At 41.8% G+C, this 17,072-nt stretch overlaps 3 protein-coding genes across 4 annotated transcripts; all 3 read right to left on the bottom strand.

Annotated features, from left to right (window-relative positions):
* Nucleotides 1-518: 518 nt before the first annotated feature.
* Nucleotides 519-2,274, bottom strand: LOC124660468 (DNA-directed RNA polymerase II subunit RPB1-like). The gene is made up of 2 exons (XM_047198282.1): nucleotides 1,874-2,274; nucleotides 519-1,792 (listed from the first exon to the last, which is right to left on the bottom strand). Exons 1-2 carry the CDS (start codon nucleotides 2,118-2,120, stop codon nucleotides 753-755), a joined length of 1,287 nt encoding a protein of 428 aa, XP_047054238.1. The 5' UTR covers nucleotides 2,121-2,274; the 3' UTR covers nucleotides 519-752.
* LOC124662451 (homeobox protein LUMINIDEPENDENS-like) lies at nucleotides 2,158-9,114 on the bottom strand. The gene is made up of 13 exons (XM_047200288.1): nucleotides 8,929-9,114; nucleotides 8,189-8,216; nucleotides 7,818-7,948; nucleotides 6,965-7,503; nucleotides 6,793-6,886; nucleotides 6,619-6,712; nucleotides 6,218-6,320; nucleotides 6,068-6,119; nucleotides 5,951-5,991; nucleotides 5,763-5,842; nucleotides 4,755-5,201; nucleotides 2,301-2,964; nucleotides 2,158-2,185 (listed from the first exon to the last, which is right to left on the bottom strand). Exons 1-13 carry the CDS (start codon nucleotides 9,112-9,114, stop codon nucleotides 2,158-2,160), a joined length of 2,487 nt encoding a protein of 828 aa, XP_047056244.1.
* Nucleotides 9,115-11,457: 2,343 nt separating this feature from the next.
* LOC124665775 (mitochondrial thiamine diphosphate carrier 2-like) lies at nucleotides 11,458-16,754 on the bottom strand. 2 transcript variants are annotated; one of them, XR_006990683.1, is made up of 8 exons: nucleotides 16,623-16,754; nucleotides 15,628-15,744; nucleotides 14,394-14,505; nucleotides 14,043-14,170; nucleotides 13,358-13,510; nucleotides 12,954-13,091; nucleotides 12,074-12,464; nucleotides 11,458-11,875 (listed from the first exon to the last, which is right to left on the bottom strand). XR_006990683.1 is itself a non-coding variant. In XM_047203153.1 (8 exons), the coding sequence occupies exons 1-8, from the start codon at nucleotides 16,752-16,754 to the stop codon at nucleotides 11,848-11,850; spliced, it is 1,005 nt and encodes a 334-aa protein (XP_047059109.1). In that variant the 3' UTR covers nucleotides 11,458-11,847. The 2 variants fall into 2 exon arrangements, 1 of the variants encoding a protein (XP_047059109.1); XM_047203153.1 differs by having other exon boundaries at nucleotides 12,268-12,464.
* Nucleotides 16,755-17,072: the final 318 nt, after the last annotated feature.

A 17,072-nucleotide genomic window follows, 5' to 3' on the forward strand; every position in this document is an offset into this window, starting at 1 on the left:
TTAAGAGATTACATGTTGGCCAAGAGAAAACAACATCTAGTTTTCATTTCTCCTTTTTTTCATCTCAAAATTCATTCTATATTGAATTACACCTTTTTTTGTGAAACACAAAACATGTGCAGACATTCATAAATACTTATGTACACTCATCCTTGTGCCGTAGATATGTACATTCTACCCATGTGAACACCTCCAAAGAATTGAGACTAAAAAACTAATCCAGCAGATCTTGCGATCGAACGAAGTACCAGTGACTAGCAAACGGACACCAAACTTATGCGTGTGAAAAATGAGTAAACAGATAGAAAAGGAGGTCGGTAAGAAATTGACTGGTGATTAGAAAAAAAGAGGAACAAGCCCACTTTTCCTAGAACGCTACTTTGCGTACCTCTACAACACACAAAAATTGTGCAAAAGATGCCAAAGATAGAGACAAGTCGCCAAAACAGGAGACTCGTTCGCGGCAATTGTTCGGAAGCCAAAACGAGATTCGCTTCTGTAACGAACGAGGCGCGATGAAAAGAAAAGTTGGCTTATCATCGATGCAGACCTATCATCATCTAAGTACTATAGTTTCCTGTTTCCTTCTTTCTTTCTAGTTACCTCCCATCGCCACCTGCTGCTACTACATGTTTACATTACATGATGTATATTTTTCTAGATGGCCTCTGCATCAATCAGAGAGACCAGGATTAACGAATCAAACATCACAATCAGAGAGCTCACAAAGAATTAGCTAATGTATGTACAGCTCACTCCCATCGTCTTCTCCGGCGCTGATCATAGGCATTTTGACCGTCGCTCGGATTGTAACGATCTTGCTTCCCGGTGGTCCATTGCCTTGATGTGTCAGGGTTTTGGCCCTGGTTAGCCGTGCTCCATGTCCGCTTAGGATCGACGGGCGTGAAACTTTGCTGCCCGGAGCTCCACTGCCTTGAAGGGTCAGGTGGAGTGTAGCCCTGTTGCCCTGAGGTCCACTGCCTCGAAGGTTCAGCTGTAGTGTAGCTCTGCTGCCTTGAAGGTTCAGCTGGAGTGTAGCTCTGCTGCGCGGAGCTCCACTGTCTTGAAGTCTCTGGAGTAGTGTAGCTCTGCTGCGCGGAGCTCCACTGCCTTGAACTCTCTGCAGTAGTGTAGCTTTGTTGCCTTGATGGTTCAGCTGGGGCATAGCTCTGTTGTCCGGAACTCCACTGCCTTGAAGGCTGCTCTGCTGGGGTGTAGCTCTGTTGCCTTGAAGGCTCCACGGGAGTGTAGCTCTGTTGCCTTGATGGTTCAGCAGGAGTGTAGCTCTGTTGCCCAGAACTCCAGTCCCTTGATGCCACGGAATTATAGTTTTGTTGCCCATAATTCCCCAGTTTCGAGGGCTCTGGAATGTACCCTTGTGTGCCACCATACACTCTAGCAGCGCCAGGCTCAGGGGATTGCGAATGCCGCTGGTGAGCTATACGACCCGACACCTGATACTCCGACGTTTGAGCGTAACCATTTCTAGCCAGTCCCTGGGATGGAACTGGCGTAGCACCATAAGCATCGTATGTAGTCTGCATGCTTTGGTTGTTGTATGCACTCTGGTTAAGATAGGCCGCTGATGCGTCATTAAATGAATTAGTTGTACGTGCAGCCCATGGATCAGGTGTTGTGCTTCGTCCAGTGCTGGCAACATTAGCAGCACTAGACTGCCAGGGGAGTGTCGTATAAGATGCATTTGGATCAGGTGTTGTGCTTCGTCCAGTGCTGGCAACATTAGCAGCACTAGATTGCCAGGGGAGTGTCGTATAAGATGCATTTGGATCAGGTGTTGTGCTTCGTCCAGTGCTGGCAACATTAGCAGCACTAGATTGCCAGGGGAGTGTCGTATAAGATGCATTTGGATCATGCGTCAAGGAATGTGCTGGAGCAGGATTTGTGGTGTTCTGAAATTCATGGGCTGGTTTATTTGCAGCTGGCTGCTGATGGATGGTCACTGCAGCGGGATCAGAAACCATAGCATATTGCTGGGTATGCTGATGTACCGGAGTTCTGTTCAACAGGTTATTCACAGGCGCAGCATGCTGAGTTAGCGGATTTACCGAGACCGCCAACTGAGGTAGAGACGGGATGTTACTTTGGATGCGTGCCGGCATGGCAGAAACTGAAGTATAAGGTTGTGAAGGCAACAGACTAACAACGTTTGAGAAGCTTTGGTCCACTGCATTGGACAGAGGTGTGTTTCCTCTATTGGATAAATGTGCCTGCGGCAAGTTTGCTGCGCTCGCTTGCGTTGGGAATTCAGATGTCCAGCCCTCCTGCCAAAGGGAACATACACATATATGAACAAAACGTGCAGCATTAAGACTGGAAAACAAACAAAATGAGCCAGCAGACTAACACTTGCTGGAAGATCTTTTGGAGGAGTGGGTGATGGAAGTGAAGTAGGGATCATTTCAGGGCCAGGTTCAGGCTCTTTTGGAACACCAGCACCGTTAGCCAGACTATTTACCAGCTCGGAAAGTCCAAGGCCAGTCTGCTTCAGCATGTCCAGAAGCGCGACGGTCTGATCGTTTGGCAGGTTCCCCACCTGGTTAGATGATAGTGCAAATACAAGCTGTGGATTCTTGAGCAGCACTGCAAGCAGCTCAAGATCTGGCTCAGTAGCTGCACCGTTAGCACCAGCAGGAACTGTCAAAGATGATGACAAGGTTGATCCAACTTGCTTGTTTTCGTCAGGAAAGCCAATGTCAGGAGGTGCTGCATCCACGCTATCCGACTCCATAGCGTCAGCATCTGGTGCCTGGTCAATTGGAATTTCTGGGGTCAGGCTATCATCAAAGTCCATTTCCAAATCCCATGGGTCCTTGGGGTTCAACGGAATGTCCTTTAAACTTGCATAAAAGGTCTCCTTTCCGCGTCGATTTCTCTGTGTTTGAACATCAAGCTCCTTGCTATTTTCCCCAGTACTTAAACTCCACGAGGGGTCTATCCATACCTCTGCAACAAGAGGTAATAGACTTCAAACAATGAACAGAAGAAACCAATATAGTACATGTCATGCTCAAGAAATAGCTTAATAAAATACAGAAAAGTATAAAGAGTACTCCGTATAACTTTTTAATCTCTGCAACATGAATACACAATGATATGAACTGGTAAATTCCTTGCATTTAAGCTCAGCTGTGCTAAAATAGCTGGAATACATCATTCGACCCGCTGCTTCTTCAAGCTAAGATTTGGCTAACAAGATCCTTAATTTTCTTTTTTGTTTAATATAATTCATAGCTTTTGTATTTCGTTAATTGTTATTGGAACAGCAACTGCTGACAGCATAACAATCAGCAGTATCTCGAAAATATCTTCCTAGTCAGCCGCAGCACATGATAGCAAACTTGACTTTTGTGGAAGAATAGTTTATGAGAATTAACAATGAAATAAAAACGTGAGGCAGTCCATTTACATAAATATCAAGTTGAAGATTGTTACAGACACTAGCAATGTCTGGGTTTATGAAACTTTGCAGCAAACAAGTAACAAAACTGAAAAGGCCAATGAGAGGCTGCTTCTGGTATAGAAACGGGTAGGCCTACCACAGCCAGAGTCAGTCACACACCAACAGCTGCAGGTCAAAGAAGACCAAATAATAACACTTACATTACAAACTCCCCATATGCACTGAAAATTAAGGAACAAGCAAACACCATCTGTAGTTAAATAAACAGGCAAATATCCCAGTGCTTCTCATCTGCAAACCCCCAGAAATAATCTGACCAGTTTACAGCTGTCAGGAATCAATGAGTTTTATGAACTAAAATGCACCTCCTGAAAGCTGAATGCTTTTGGCAAGTAAATTTAGATTGTGTTTGAATTTAGATTATGCTGTACTCTTTTTATGAACTGGTTGCCTGTTGGTGCATAATTATGTGTAGGAGGATTTCGAAAGAGCCTGCATAAGTCAGAAGCGCCAGGCACCAGCATGGCATGTACCAGGCCAAACCACAACTATTCAATTTGCTTCAAGAGCAGTACTTGTTTGTCCGCTTGTGTTTGAATTTTTAAGGGGCGAAAAATTCAATGCAACATGTGCAATGCAGTTTTCCAGGTCAAATGCTATGACACCATAATCCATTTCCATCCTTGTTTGTGTTCTTGCGGCTCAGTATGCTTAGCAACTGTTTAAACATGGGTACATGTATTAACTGTTGTGGATGTACTCAGCATACATCCTACATGAGTTAAGTAACTCTAGCATTGCACCAAGTCTGAAAGGATGGTGCTACTACACGTGTATTCATATGGTACGCAGGAGATAACAGTAACTGTTAATTTGTCGTGCCATTGCAGCATATTGAACATAATGTTGAACCAAGTGCAGAGCTATTTACAGCCAAGCATTGTTTTGGAGAACCTTCATTTGAATGCATCTCAGATGAGTTATTCATAGCGGTTGAAAATTGCCCATATAACTGGTGCATGTGAAATCAAATAAAAGAAATAACTCACGCCTAGATTCTTTTGAGGTGTACTTTTCTCCATTTCAACTGAAGCTGATTCGTCTCAACATATTGATTTTGGAGATAAGACCTGGTATAAGCTACGGTTTACGCAATTCACAAAATATTTTCTTACAAATAAAAGACATTGCACTTCAAGTTCTCAAGCTGCGAAACATTCCATCAACCATATGATCTCACTGGTTCTCATTGTCCAAAAAGGTTTATTGAACTCTGAAATATCCAACATTCTAAGAATTTGGGCAAGTGAAGGAGCACAAAGCAAAGGTATACCTGGTGGTATCTGCCAACGAATCCTCTTGGAATCCAATTTCACTACGGAGTTCTCTTTGGCAGCTAAGTTTAGCTTTGGACTGGCCAGGATTTCTGGCTTATCAGGCGAAGGTACTCCATTCTGTATAGGAGTTGATGGGCTTGGGTCAACAGGTTGTTTAGTAGTTGATGTGAGGGGACTTGAAGGCATAGGAGGCACATTTGAGTTGACCGATCCAGATGGTTTTTGAGTTTCTGTCGTCTCTAGTTTATCAATCACTTTACTTTTGTCAACCTTGCCATACTTCTCCTGCATAAACATGGCACGCATCTTTGCTTTTTGGATATCATCTGCGGATAATGGTCTGCTATTATTTGTAGATAAGCTCCTAGCAGATTGAACGTTCTTCCCGGCAACTTTCCGATTTGGATGCTCTACAAGTAGAACTTTTCTTCTCTCTTTGGACTCTGTAAATTAACTAAGGAAGTCCACACAGGCAGTTTGAGCTATGATAAATATCAAGACGAGTGAAGTAATAAGGTAAAACATAAAATTTAAAGATGATACAGGTGGTGTATCAATAGTAATGACTACTATGAAGTCAACAGACACAACCATAAACTTATCATATTCATGAACCATCATATTTACACACTAAAACAGCAATATCAGCAACACTGCATATTCAGGACCTATATAGCCTGATTCGCAAGCTGTAATGGAAAAGAAAGCTATTAGTAACATCAATATAACCAGACAACATTTGTGGACAAATTGAATATTTAGAAGTCCCTAAAGGGTCCTTCTATGTAACAGATGCAAGACACTGATGTAGCTACCAAGAAAAGCCATCAGATCTAAGTACAAATTAGGTAAGCAATCCCTATTTGCTAAGAAAAACTATAAGACACATGTGATTGGAATAATAAATAGCTATAATGCATTTCATACACAGGCACAGGCAATAGTATGCTAAGAAAAGATAAGTAAAACTGGTAGTGCCGAACTTAAACTTAGCAAAAGGATACTTGGCTTCACAGGACTGTTTTTAACTGAATCATCGGCAGAAGCAGTGAGTAGCAGTGGAGTTTTCTTGGACTCAGGCTTTCTGCACAGTGACACACAGACAGACCAAGCCAATCAATATCTTGCTAGCCAAAATATAGGTAATGTAAATCACTTAGCATGTCTACAGTTTAAGCTATTTAAAGGGCACCTGCTCTCACTTGCACCTTCAGTCAAGGCAAGGATCTCCTCCTGATAGACCAGAGCAATTAAACAGAAGAACATGTGTATATACTCAATGTATATCGTTACTTAGATAGATACTTACAGTAATATCAACTTCAGATCTCCAGGAGTCATCACGGAGAATTTCACTTATCCTGCAAAAGAAAATAAATTGACCACAATAGAAACCTTAAAAAAATGTAATGCCAAACAATAGCAATACAGCACAAATGTTCAAGTAGGGACAACTCACCTTTGTTTACAGATCAAATCCTTTTGAGGTTTCTTCGACGCTTGACTCCGTATGAGCACTTTGCTCAATCTGGAGAGCAAGTTCCTGGCCCTGCTGGATATGTCTGATCTTCAAAAATCAGATTAGTATTACTAAACAGCCCAAGAAACTAAGAGAATTTATATATGCATGAGATACAGCAGTGGAACAGGAGATACAAGCAAATGCTAGAACTAATCCAGATGGGAAAATGCATCTCAATGATGCTGTACTGGACAAGTAGGCATATAAATTAACAACATAATTAGACTTTCAAAACACTATCAAACTATTAATCATTTGCAATTAGTCATCTTTTTCATGCCAAATATCATGTGATAAGTATGTGCAAAATTTTAAGTCTCATGGCGGGTTCTACACACCTTGTGTCCTATAAAACCGCAATCTGTTAACAGCTTGCAGAACAACTGACATGTGGACTGGCAAAGCTTTATGTAGTGGAAGGTGAAGAAGCACCTACAGCAATGAAACGATAGTTCAAAATACATGCCTATATGCCATAGACATATACATGCCCAGCTGAAAAAAATAAGAACCTTGAAAATAACGAGAATAACGGTTGTTTGCTCTTCAGTAGCTGCTTCGCTCAGCCATGTTGACACAATAGTCAAACCACCCATTGTTAAGAACCTGCACGGTTATTGAAAGGTGAAGCTAGGATCAATATAATCATTTCAAGCTCTGTACGTACTATAAGGCCTATCTTACCAACTAAGAATCGTCGCATTATTTATTTGAAGAATCCATTCCATCAACTTGACCTGTCCCGAAAAAGTTTCCTCCTTCCGCATTAAGGCAAAGATACTATCCAAGAACTTTTTATCTTCTGACTCAACACCTGGTGCAACTTCCTCTTGTTTAGTTTCCTTTTGAACAGAGACTGGATTAATCTTAGCATCCGTTGGTTCGGCAGTTTCCATAGGGGTGACAGGTGTTGGGGTTGGGGTTGCAGTGTTCTGCTGGGCCTCTGCTTGTTGTAAAGAATTCTGCAGGGCCTCTGCTGGTTGTAGAGAATTCTGCAGGGCATCTGCTTGTTGAGAAGAGCTTTGCAACATCTCTACTGGTCCTAAAGTGTTCAAAGGTTCAACAACTTGAGCATGTGTCTCAATGTCAAGAGGTGTCTGCTCAGTGCTCATGGAGCATACACTGTTAGTCGTCTTGGATGCCTCTAATTCGAGTGCTTTCTCTCGTGACAAACGGACAGCTTTTCTTACTCGCGTACGCTGACTTGCAAAAAACTCCCTTACCTATAACCATCGAGTTAAAGCTTATCAATAACAACTTAAGGAAAAGGAAATTCAAATGATATCATCAGTTCATGTTTGAGATAGGAAGCGAACACATTGTAAGCAATCAAGCTAGAACAAAAGGGCAAAAATATCAAGATTATTTTGAAGCTTGAACCCAGTTTAATAGCTACTGTTCACTTATATGTTATGAAGTGATGAAGGGCATAATTTAATTCCAAATCAATCTTAAGAGAAGTGTATAAGAGCACATAAAAATGTATAGACATACGAGTACAGAGAGTACATCAGCACATGTGAGACAAAGAGCAGACCTGTGTAACAGTAACCCCACAAAGTGCGCTAATCTCCCGAGTTTCTCTTTTGCCAATAGTATCTTTCACAGCAAAAAGTGACTGCATGTAATTAACTGCTTTTGGATTCAACAGATCCCTTGGTTTTTTACCTACAAAATTTGAACCATCATATGGAAATGCGGTGCATAGACACTAATTATAATAACTGTGGAATAATTCTTAAAATGATTCTTATGCATGACAAAGTCAAGCTTAAATCCAGTAAAACTTTCCGTATCTGCCAATTATTGAGTAAATATGCTCGTGTCAGTTTATCAAATATTTTACTAATGTCTCGACAAAATTAACTGCGCAGATCTGAATCCAATCGATGCAGACAAACAGCTCACCTATTTTGATAGACAATGCACCAGCAGCCTGCAAGAAACAACCAAATGCAAGATTAGTCCATAGATGAACAATTTTCTGAAAAGGCAAGAGAGTCATTGTAGCAAGCATGAAGGGTCTAAAACACAAAACTGGCAATGATAGAGAAGTACATCCTACTATCTTCATCAAACAACTTAAGCATCCATTTCAAACACACTCCTTATAATTAAGATACAATAATTCAGAACAGGTAAGTAATTTCACTATACACCATTTGCCAGACCAAGAAGTGAAGAAATTTCCATGTTCAGCTAAACCTAATGTGGGCATCAGAGTAGCTACAAAATCAGTGCTCATTACCCTGTTGCCCCCAAATATAGCTTCCAATTTCTCAGTTTCTCGAAGTTACAACTCTGTCGTTTACATTCGTAGTATTCTGTTGTCAGAATAATAAACTACATACTATCATGGATGTACTAGGACCTAGATATTAGATATAAACACACCTGGTGTAGTAGACCACTACAGACTCATTCCAATTCAGTATCCATTTGGCCAAAGTTTATGAATTCACATCATACATCACCAAAAGGACTACCAGGTCAAGCTACCAATTCGCAAGAACCTAAGCTACCGAAGTCGACCTAAGCTCTGAAATCCCTACTTGTGCACAAAACTCATCCCGCTAGAGAAAACATACGAGTGCATAGATCGAGAAAAATGTAGGAGGGGCAGAGATTGGATAAAGGGAGCCCCTGACCATCTCCTGGGCGAGCGGGTTGACGCCGGTGAGGTGGCACTGGGCGACGACGAGGCGCTGAAGCTGGTCCACCTGCGCGTGCAGCGTCGCCTGCTGCGCCGCCACCATCGCGGGGATCGAGCCCGCGCCGCCCGCCTCGACGAGGGCTCCGGCTCCGGCAGCGAGCGTGAAGGGGACGAGCTCCATTGCCCCCGTGGGAGGATGCTCGCATCCAGGCTGCCGCCGCCCCCTCTCTCCGTCGGCGTGGGCGCTGCCGGGGTTAGGGTTTGGCGGCGGACGAGCTGACGGAAGCGGACGGGACGGGGACGCGACCCGGCGAGATGGACAGATGAGGTGGGCTAGTATTTTTTTTTTTCTCTCTCCCTGTGTCTTTAGCCTTGGACTGCACCGTGGGCCCACGTGTCAGAGTCAAGTTTATGTTGTGTTCGATGCTACGCAGAAGTGCAGAGAGTGGCAAAATGTAGGATGGGCTACGTGTAGCCTTTTTAAACAAAATCGAAATCAACAATTCGAAACTTCAAAAAAATATGAACAAAAAATTTAGATGTAGATAATGATTCATTCTATCAGTGTGCAGAAAACCACTCTGAAGTAATCTGTATTTTGGGCACTGTAAAATTAATAAAATTGTATATCTAAAAGAGGGAACACTGCAACTTTTCAAATCTCTGAAGATTGTCAACTATTGTCATTTTAGTGTAGCCTAGAATACTAAGTATTTTTCTTTGAGATTTTGCAGATTTGTAGAATACGGTATTGGCTACATCTAGAATTTTTCTTCATTTTTTAAAAAAACTTTAAATTATTATTTCTGAATTTTGAGGAATACCAGGCTAGCCCGGGCACCATTTATGGTTTCTGCCTATACTAGTAGATCACCAGTCTCTTGCAGCAGATGTTTATCTTCTTTGATGGATTTCTCTTGCAGTAGGTTAGTTTGTGTCACTGATTATTCTTTCCAGATCTGTCGCGGTGTTTTTATTAGGACCAATGTCAGGACTACATTAGTATTAAATAAGAAAAACTATTGCAAAGAAATATCCAAAGCTAGGACCTTTGTCCCTGCATTTAAATAATAAACCTAAGAAAACTTATACATTCAAACCCCAAGTAAAACCTTCTACAACTGAATCCACCACCGTTGGATTGGTCACCGCCGCATGCCGAACAAGAGGACGAAGGTTGTCCACTCCTGCTTTTAGATGAAAACTCTTTGTACCTCGTTACAGTAACCAATTGTTGTCGCGTGCAAGGGGATTTGGGGATGGGGGAGAGAAGTTAAATCAACATGAGTCATGTTTGTTATGTGTTGACGGTCATGCTAGAATAGCTAGTGAGAGCCGTCGCCGATGGCTCAGCCCACGTACACAAGGCAAGGATGTGGCCGCTGACAACAAGGCCAATAGGTTTACGACCAAACCAACAATGCATAAGGCCAGAGCACAAGTCCTCAATGACATGGACCCACAAACTCCTTTACACCGTTGAGCATGCTTTCGAGATAGGTTGAAGTCGGGGTACCATTATTCAACACAGCTTCGCCACGCTAGTACGACACCAAACCCAAACACTAGCTATACGTCGAATATGTGGAAAGCAATGTTCTCTCACCTCACACAACCAGAGCAGCGAACTGAGGGTAGGGGAAACAGTAGACTCCCGTCGAGAAGGTGGAGATCTATCGTCTTTCGTGGGGGAGGTTGAGAGCAGTAACTAGGGATGAAAGTGGAGCACAAAATTTCCGGGTTTTTCGAGAAAATATGAAAACAAAACAAAAATATGAAAACAAAAATGATATTCTTTTGGTGGAAAAGCAAACAAGATGCCGTTTTCTAGCGAAATAGGAGTGGAAACCGGAAATTCCCCGGCCGAATTTCCATTTTGGGTCTTGAAAGCATGACTCAAACCATCAACCCCAATATATGATCTTGTCAAGCCGAACCATCAAAGCGGCACATTCCAAAATAGACGACTACTTCCACTGTTCAACCTTTCCCCTATTCCCCATATATTGAGCAATCACACTAGGCTTAGAATCAGGTTTGTCATTTTCTTGTGTTGCTTGATTTTCTCTTCATAATTTAAGCAGTCTGTTGGTTCATGTATCCGCACCATCTTCGGTCCGCATCTAACTGTTTCTAGGTTTATGTATTCGTTTCGTTTCTGCTTTCACAAAAATATGAAAACAAATGTGACATCACTCGGAATGACAAAAACAAATGTTTATTCAGGAGATATGAAATTTTGTGCTTGCGACCAACTGGAGCACACACCGAACAACTTGATGAGAAAGAGAAAGGAAATGGCACACTCATCAGTCAGTTCTTAGCTGCAGCTTAGATTCCTGACGATCTACGTGGATCGTCGCATCACGGTCCATTCACTCCTGCTGCCACGGCATACAACAGTAAAAACATCCCGGTGCTCAGATGCTCGCCATGTGCTGTTCACAAGGCATGAGCCATCAAGAGTAGGTCCAGGTGTGTGGATTCATAATGTCAAGCACGAGCCATATGCATAGCCAAGTAATGAACGCAACATAGCAAAATGTATTCCACAGATACATATGCCAAAGCAGATTGGTTGCATCCGAAGCAGCAGTATTACATAAGAAGTGAAAAAGTGGTTAACTGTATGGTACACATCTCTAAACAAAAATGCTTGCTACTCTTGACATTCATCACAAGTCACAAGCTCCACTAGTTTTACTCAGCCTCGATGTTAGGGGATGGGGCAAGAAAAAAGGGAGAGAAAATAGCAAAATAGCTCATTCTATAGTAAGGCTTTACAGGTAAGCAACTCTCAATGAATAATCAATTGTATGCACTTCTCCATTGACCTTGCGGCCACAAAACAGCTGAATGTTCCCACTCATGACCAGAGTGTGGATACTGTTAGATCCTTTATCCAGCAACAAACTCACTCAACTCCGGCCTTGCTTGCTATCCTGCCAATCAAATTCAGGTTCAGTAACTTGCAGAGATATTGATACATAATATGTGAGAAACATGTACAGCATTTTCTTTAAGAAAATGTGTGCATGGATGAGTAGGAATACTAAGCTAGGCAAATGCTTGATCTTCGATCTGACTACTTAATTTGGCTAACTTAAGTGGTCTTCCAAATTTTTATGAAAGAAGCTTACAAGCATTAACTCATCCAGCTGGCTATGTAGGCTCCCAAAATCTTGAATTGGCTGCAAGATCCAAAGGAACTGCAGCCTCTTCAAGACATAACATCCATTTGCTAATAGAAATGTGATGAAGGACTATGGACAACACAAAACAAGCTGAGCAAAAATGCTGCATGAAGATCTTTCACATGAGAATTGACTCTAACCAGTCCGAGATGTATTCGTATGCCACAAAGGTCACAGCACCAGCAGGAGCCGATTTCACCACAGATGGGAAAAGCCCTTTGTAAAGGCCTCCGAACCCCTCCTTCACAACAATCTCTTTTAGGGCATGGTACATGCCCTTGTATGTGCTGCTCTCAATCCGCGCCCCATACCTTGGGTGGCGCTTTAGTCCTTCGATCTGCGGAGTGGTGGAGAAACATTAGTGTTGCAAGCCTCCAAAATATGCAGAAAGATTGTATACCTAGCAGTGTATCACCATCATACTCAAGTAATTCATAGTCACATCTAAATGATGTACATTTGACGAAGTACTGAACTTGAGAAATTAGTGTTACAGCACCACTGCCAGCACAAGCTTGGAATTAAATGCGTATTATGAGTTGCGGAAAAACATGCTCCCGTGAAAAATAGGGGTACTACAAGTGAAGGTATCCTAACAGGGAAATGGGCACATAACTCAGCAGGGGCAAAACAAGATCAAATTGTGATAGGTAAAGCGTACACAACCCAACTCAAATGTATGCTAGATTTTCAATGCAGACCAGTATGAAGCCCATTAATCTTGTCATTTGTGACCAGTTCTACCATAATATGCTTAATAAGATTCTCATTACAGGAATTTATCATGAATGAAAAAATCAGCAACTTTGAAGGCAAGGCAAGTTACCTGGAACCTTTTCTTTACAACATCAAGTGGGTGACATGCAGCTTTTGAGAATGTTCCAGCTGCAAATCCACAAAGAAATAGCTGGAAGCTTGACGCCGAGTCATCCTCCTCACTTCCGTGTCTATATCTATTCCAAGACTACATGAATAAGATAATGTAAGAGAAGCTGAAACATAACCAACATTCACAGAGACCCATACCAAAAAAATGTTAGTGCCAAACATAAGTGCAGTTTTCTTTTGAAGCATTACCATGTCTTTATAATTGAAGAATAAGTCAATCACAAGTTCACAACATTAGTTTCTATTTACATATATGAGCATGCTATAGACTTTATGTTTATATAAATCACCTCAAATTCATCTAGTAGGTACACGTAAAATGGTGAGTTTTAGCATTGTTACCATCATTGAACGTTTGAAGGTGTCATATGAACCGAACTGCAAGCCAGCATATGGTATGATTTCAACGAGAGTTGGCGTTAAACCGGCATAAAGCCCTCGAACACCACGAGTTTGAATTATGTCAAAAAGTGCAGATCGCATATTGGGGTAAACCTACAGAAAAATACAACTCTCTGTGAATCAGCAAAAAGATGGCGTGATAATAATTGTTACAAATATTCATCATGCATTAGCTTACACTGATTGTGGAAAACAATCAGCAAGGAATAAGAGCAAAATGATTTGTCATCTATAAATGAACAACATAATTTTTGTGCAGACAGTTGACACTTACAAAACATATAGCTGCAGAACAAGAAGAGTAAATAAGAAAAAAGAAGCTTGAGCAGCATGACAAAACCAAAACAGCAAGTGCAAGAGGAAGTCCATGTTGAAATGAAACTGAATGTGACTTTACTGGAAAAATAACATATTCAACTTCAAGCATGATAGAGCAGTGACAATCCATAATATCAGTGAAGTGATTACTATAAAATAATGCAAATACTCTGAAGTAAATAAAAACATGACCAAGCATCTAACAGAAGTGTAAAACCAAACCAGTGACACCATACGTTTGTAAGTAAGTGCTCACACTCTGAGGGGGAGAAACAGTACCGGAAACCAAACATAAGATCATATTTACCTTTGGTTCACCCTGTGATGCAAGAATAGTTCTGAGAAGGTCAAATGGATATGACCCTACTGTCGCTGCACATCCCGCAATAGCCCCACTTACGTAAGACAAGTACGGACTTAAGTGTAGGTGATCCTCTGGGAATGAGAAATATATCAGATAAGGACTACAACTTCATTCTCTGTGATGAGTTGCACAGATAGCAAAGTAATTTAGAGTGTACCCAGAATTTTTAACGTGCCAGTTGTATAAGTTTTGGTAGAAACTCTAGCTAATGCAAGCACTTAAAATAAGGTTCGAGGATAACACTTATAATTGATACTTAAAAATAAACCGATGAACAAAGCCGAAAGGGCATACCTGTTCTCGATGAACCAGATGCAAAGGTTTTTAGCTTGTGTAGAACAGTAAATTGTATAGCTGTATATGGCATATACATAAACAAGGCTGGTACATTTCCTCTCCAGAATCCCTGAAAGATCAGCATTTTGCACCATATGAGCATCTTTTACAAATTCTTCTTTTTGTTTAAAATAAACTAATTAAATCAAACAGAGAGCATGCAAAAAAAGCTACATAGATATATATATACAAAAAAAGAAGCAAAGCAGAAATCAGAATTGCAATGTACAGAAAACACAAAGGTATAAATGATGCAATTTCAGATATATCACAAAAGGAAAACCCAAGAAAGCAGCCAATCTCACCACCTTCATTTGACATTTTTATGGAGGAATGCAAACAATTATTTTTTATTTCATTTGTTACGGACAGTCAAACAGATACATGATAATGCATCTGTTTAAACTGCATCAAGGAAAGGACCCACTTAGTGGCTTCTTTGGTTTTAATAGAAACGTTCGGCTTGAGAAAAATCATTATTATTTATACAGGCAATTGATTACTAGGATCAGTAAAATTGTATGTAAAGTTGAAGGTGCGCTCATAATGCTATAAAGTTTTTCACTAGAATCATAAGAATATCAAGATTCTATCAAATAAACACCCTACCAAGGACTGGATAAACCAAAAGCGCAAAACTTAAATCAGGTTCCGACAAACTTGATCATAAGATAGTAGAGTTAGCATGATTCCAGACCGAGAATAGCACTGGACTCTCCTCGCTAAACCACAATTAATATCACACTAGTCAGTATCAGGAATTGCTACACTCACGAAAGAACTACTAGCTGGTGTGCCATAAAATTAGGATAATCAGGTTCAGAAAGATGTACAGGTGGGGTCGACCATACAGATAAGCACCATATGTCTTTTTCTATTGATAAGATACAACTAACTATGGTAGAACGGGAGTCAGAATCAGTGGATAGCACCAAATGTTAAAGTTCTAAAGTTGGCACAATCTAAAACTACATGAGTGCAACGGTCATCTTTGACATATTTTTGCATCTGGACCAAGTCCAGCAAATCAACATGACAACTTGACAAGATTCAAAGAATAAACCTGGCAGCTAGATATAAAGATGACATTTGGCATGATAAAATTCACGTAACTTAGAGAAGGCAAGTTCATGATCAAACGCAAATGCAAAGTATAGCATGAGGTGAGAAATGTTTGAAGAAAAGCAGATACCGGCAAACCTTCCTCTCGGAGAATATCTTTAGTTGCTTGTAGAAGTCCAGTGTACTTGGAAGGTCCATAGACATCTTTCCGAAGTAGACCCCACGAGGTTGTGGGCTCTAATTGAACCTGCAAAGGGCGTTGAAGGGCCTCTGAATATCCAAAACAGAATTATGGGTTTTATACAGTACGGCCGCCCCCAGCACAATTATGCATTGCAACAGTCGAGATTTAAAGAAAAAGAGAACCCTCAAAACCTCAATGAACCAAAACTCCCAAAAAATGCCGTCGAATTCCATGTACTAATGTTCCCGAACAAACAAGAAGTTGATGTAATATGAAGCATTTACATGTAGGTCAAAGGCAAGAGAATAAACAGATTTTTGTGCCAAAGGGCTAACAAACCACAAATGGTAGTAGTAGCAATAGTTAGTAGTTGGGAGCAAGAATGCAGTAGTAATTACAGAACACGGGATAAGAGGCAACTCTTGGGTGTCATGGAGTGGGAATAGAACAGCTACATTCTCATTCCAAAGAAATGCTTAGAGCAAGGAATATCAGCATTACGCCAGCTCGTCCTAAAACAGTTAAGCAGAGTAATGCTAAACAAAGTAGTCAAAGGCCTTGGGGGTCCAGGTAAAATAAACAGCCCAAAATTATTATATCTAAAACAAAACAAAAATAGCACTACGACATATATGATGCATTGTCCCACCACGCTTTACTTCGCTAATAGAACAGTGATACAATAAACGGAATTCAGGCCATGTGGTGCTCGTCCCTTCGAGTACTACCGAATCGTCCAAATGCGAAGTTCATAAAACCGGATTGGGCTGATGAAACCCCTTAATCCCAATTTCCACCCCGAAACATGGCACCAACCCCCCAAAAAAAGTTCTCCCAAACAACCCACCCCAGCCATCCGACCCCATGCAATTCGCGGCCGCCGACCCCCAATCAAGGAGCGGGCGCGCCGCCGCGGAGAAGGAATCGGGTTTCTAGCGGACCTGGAAGCGGATTTTGATGACGTCGAGGGGGGATGTGACGGTGCGGGAGATGCCCCCGGAGATGGCCCCCGCGAGCGTGTCCACCAGCGCCCGCCGCATCTGCGACGGCTCCTCCGGGTCCCTCGCGCCCATGGCGGCGGCGGCGGGAGGCGAGGCGGCGGCGGGGCCGGTTTCAGGTTTGTGGGGGGAGGCGGCCAGGTCTGGGTTTGGCTCTTGCCTCTTGTTGGGGGCGGACGGAGCTCTCCTCTCCTTCTCCGTTTCTGTTGGGGACAAGACGGTATGGTATGTTTCGCGTCAAAGGAGAGAAAAGCTCTCCTTCTCTTGTGACTGTCAGCACGTTTTTCCCTGATTTTGACCATTTTATTCTAAGCTTTTTTCCTTCTTTATTTAGTTTCGTCAAATGCGTCTCTTATCTCATCATGAAAAAACATCGCGTGTAGTCCCGTCTCT

Source organism: Lolium rigidum, chromosome 6 (genome assembly GCF_022539505.1).
Source record: "Lolium rigidum isolate FL_2022 chromosome 6, APGP_CSIRO_Lrig_0.1, whole genome shotgun sequence".
Taxonomy (NCBI): domain Eukaryota; kingdom Viridiplantae; phylum Streptophyta; class Magnoliopsida; order Poales; family Poaceae; genus Lolium; species Lolium rigidum.

Excerpts from the sequence above, each read along its gene's own strand:
- LOC124660468 (XM_047198282.1), bottom strand. The coding sequence starts at position 2,120 with ATGCCGGCACGCATCCAAAGTAACATCCCGTCTCTACCTCAGTTGGCG. Across the intron at positions 1,793-1,873 it reads TCCAGCACATTCCTTGACGC|CTGATCCAAATGCATCTTAT; the intron begins ATGATCCAAATG and ends GAAGCACAACAC.
- LOC124665775 (XM_047203153.1), bottom strand. The coding sequence starts at position 16,754 with ATGGGCGCGAGGGACCCGGAGGAGCCGTCGCAGATGCGGCGGGCGCTG. Across the intron at positions 14,506-15,627 it reads TCCGAGAGGAAGGTTTGCCG|GGATTCTGGAGAGGAAATGT; the intron begins GTATCTGCTTTT and ends CTGATCTTTCAG. Across the intron at positions 11,876-12,267 it reads TACGAATACATCTCGGACTG|GATAGCAAGCAAGGCCGGAG; the intron begins GTTAGAGTCAAT and ends TTTGATTGGCAG.
- LOC124662451 (XM_047200288.1), bottom strand. The coding sequence starts at position 9,114 with ATGGAGCTCGTCCCCTTCACGCTCGCTGCCGGAGCCGGAGCCCTCGTC. Across the intron at positions 6,321-6,618 it reads GCGGTTTTATAGGACACAAG|ACATATCCAGCAGGGCCAGG; the intron begins GTGTGTAGAACC and ends TTTGAAGATCAG. Across the intron at positions 2,965-4,754 it reads TCGTTGGCAGATACCACCAG|AGGTATGGATAGACCCCTCG; the intron begins GTATACCTTTGC and ends CTCTTGTTGCAG.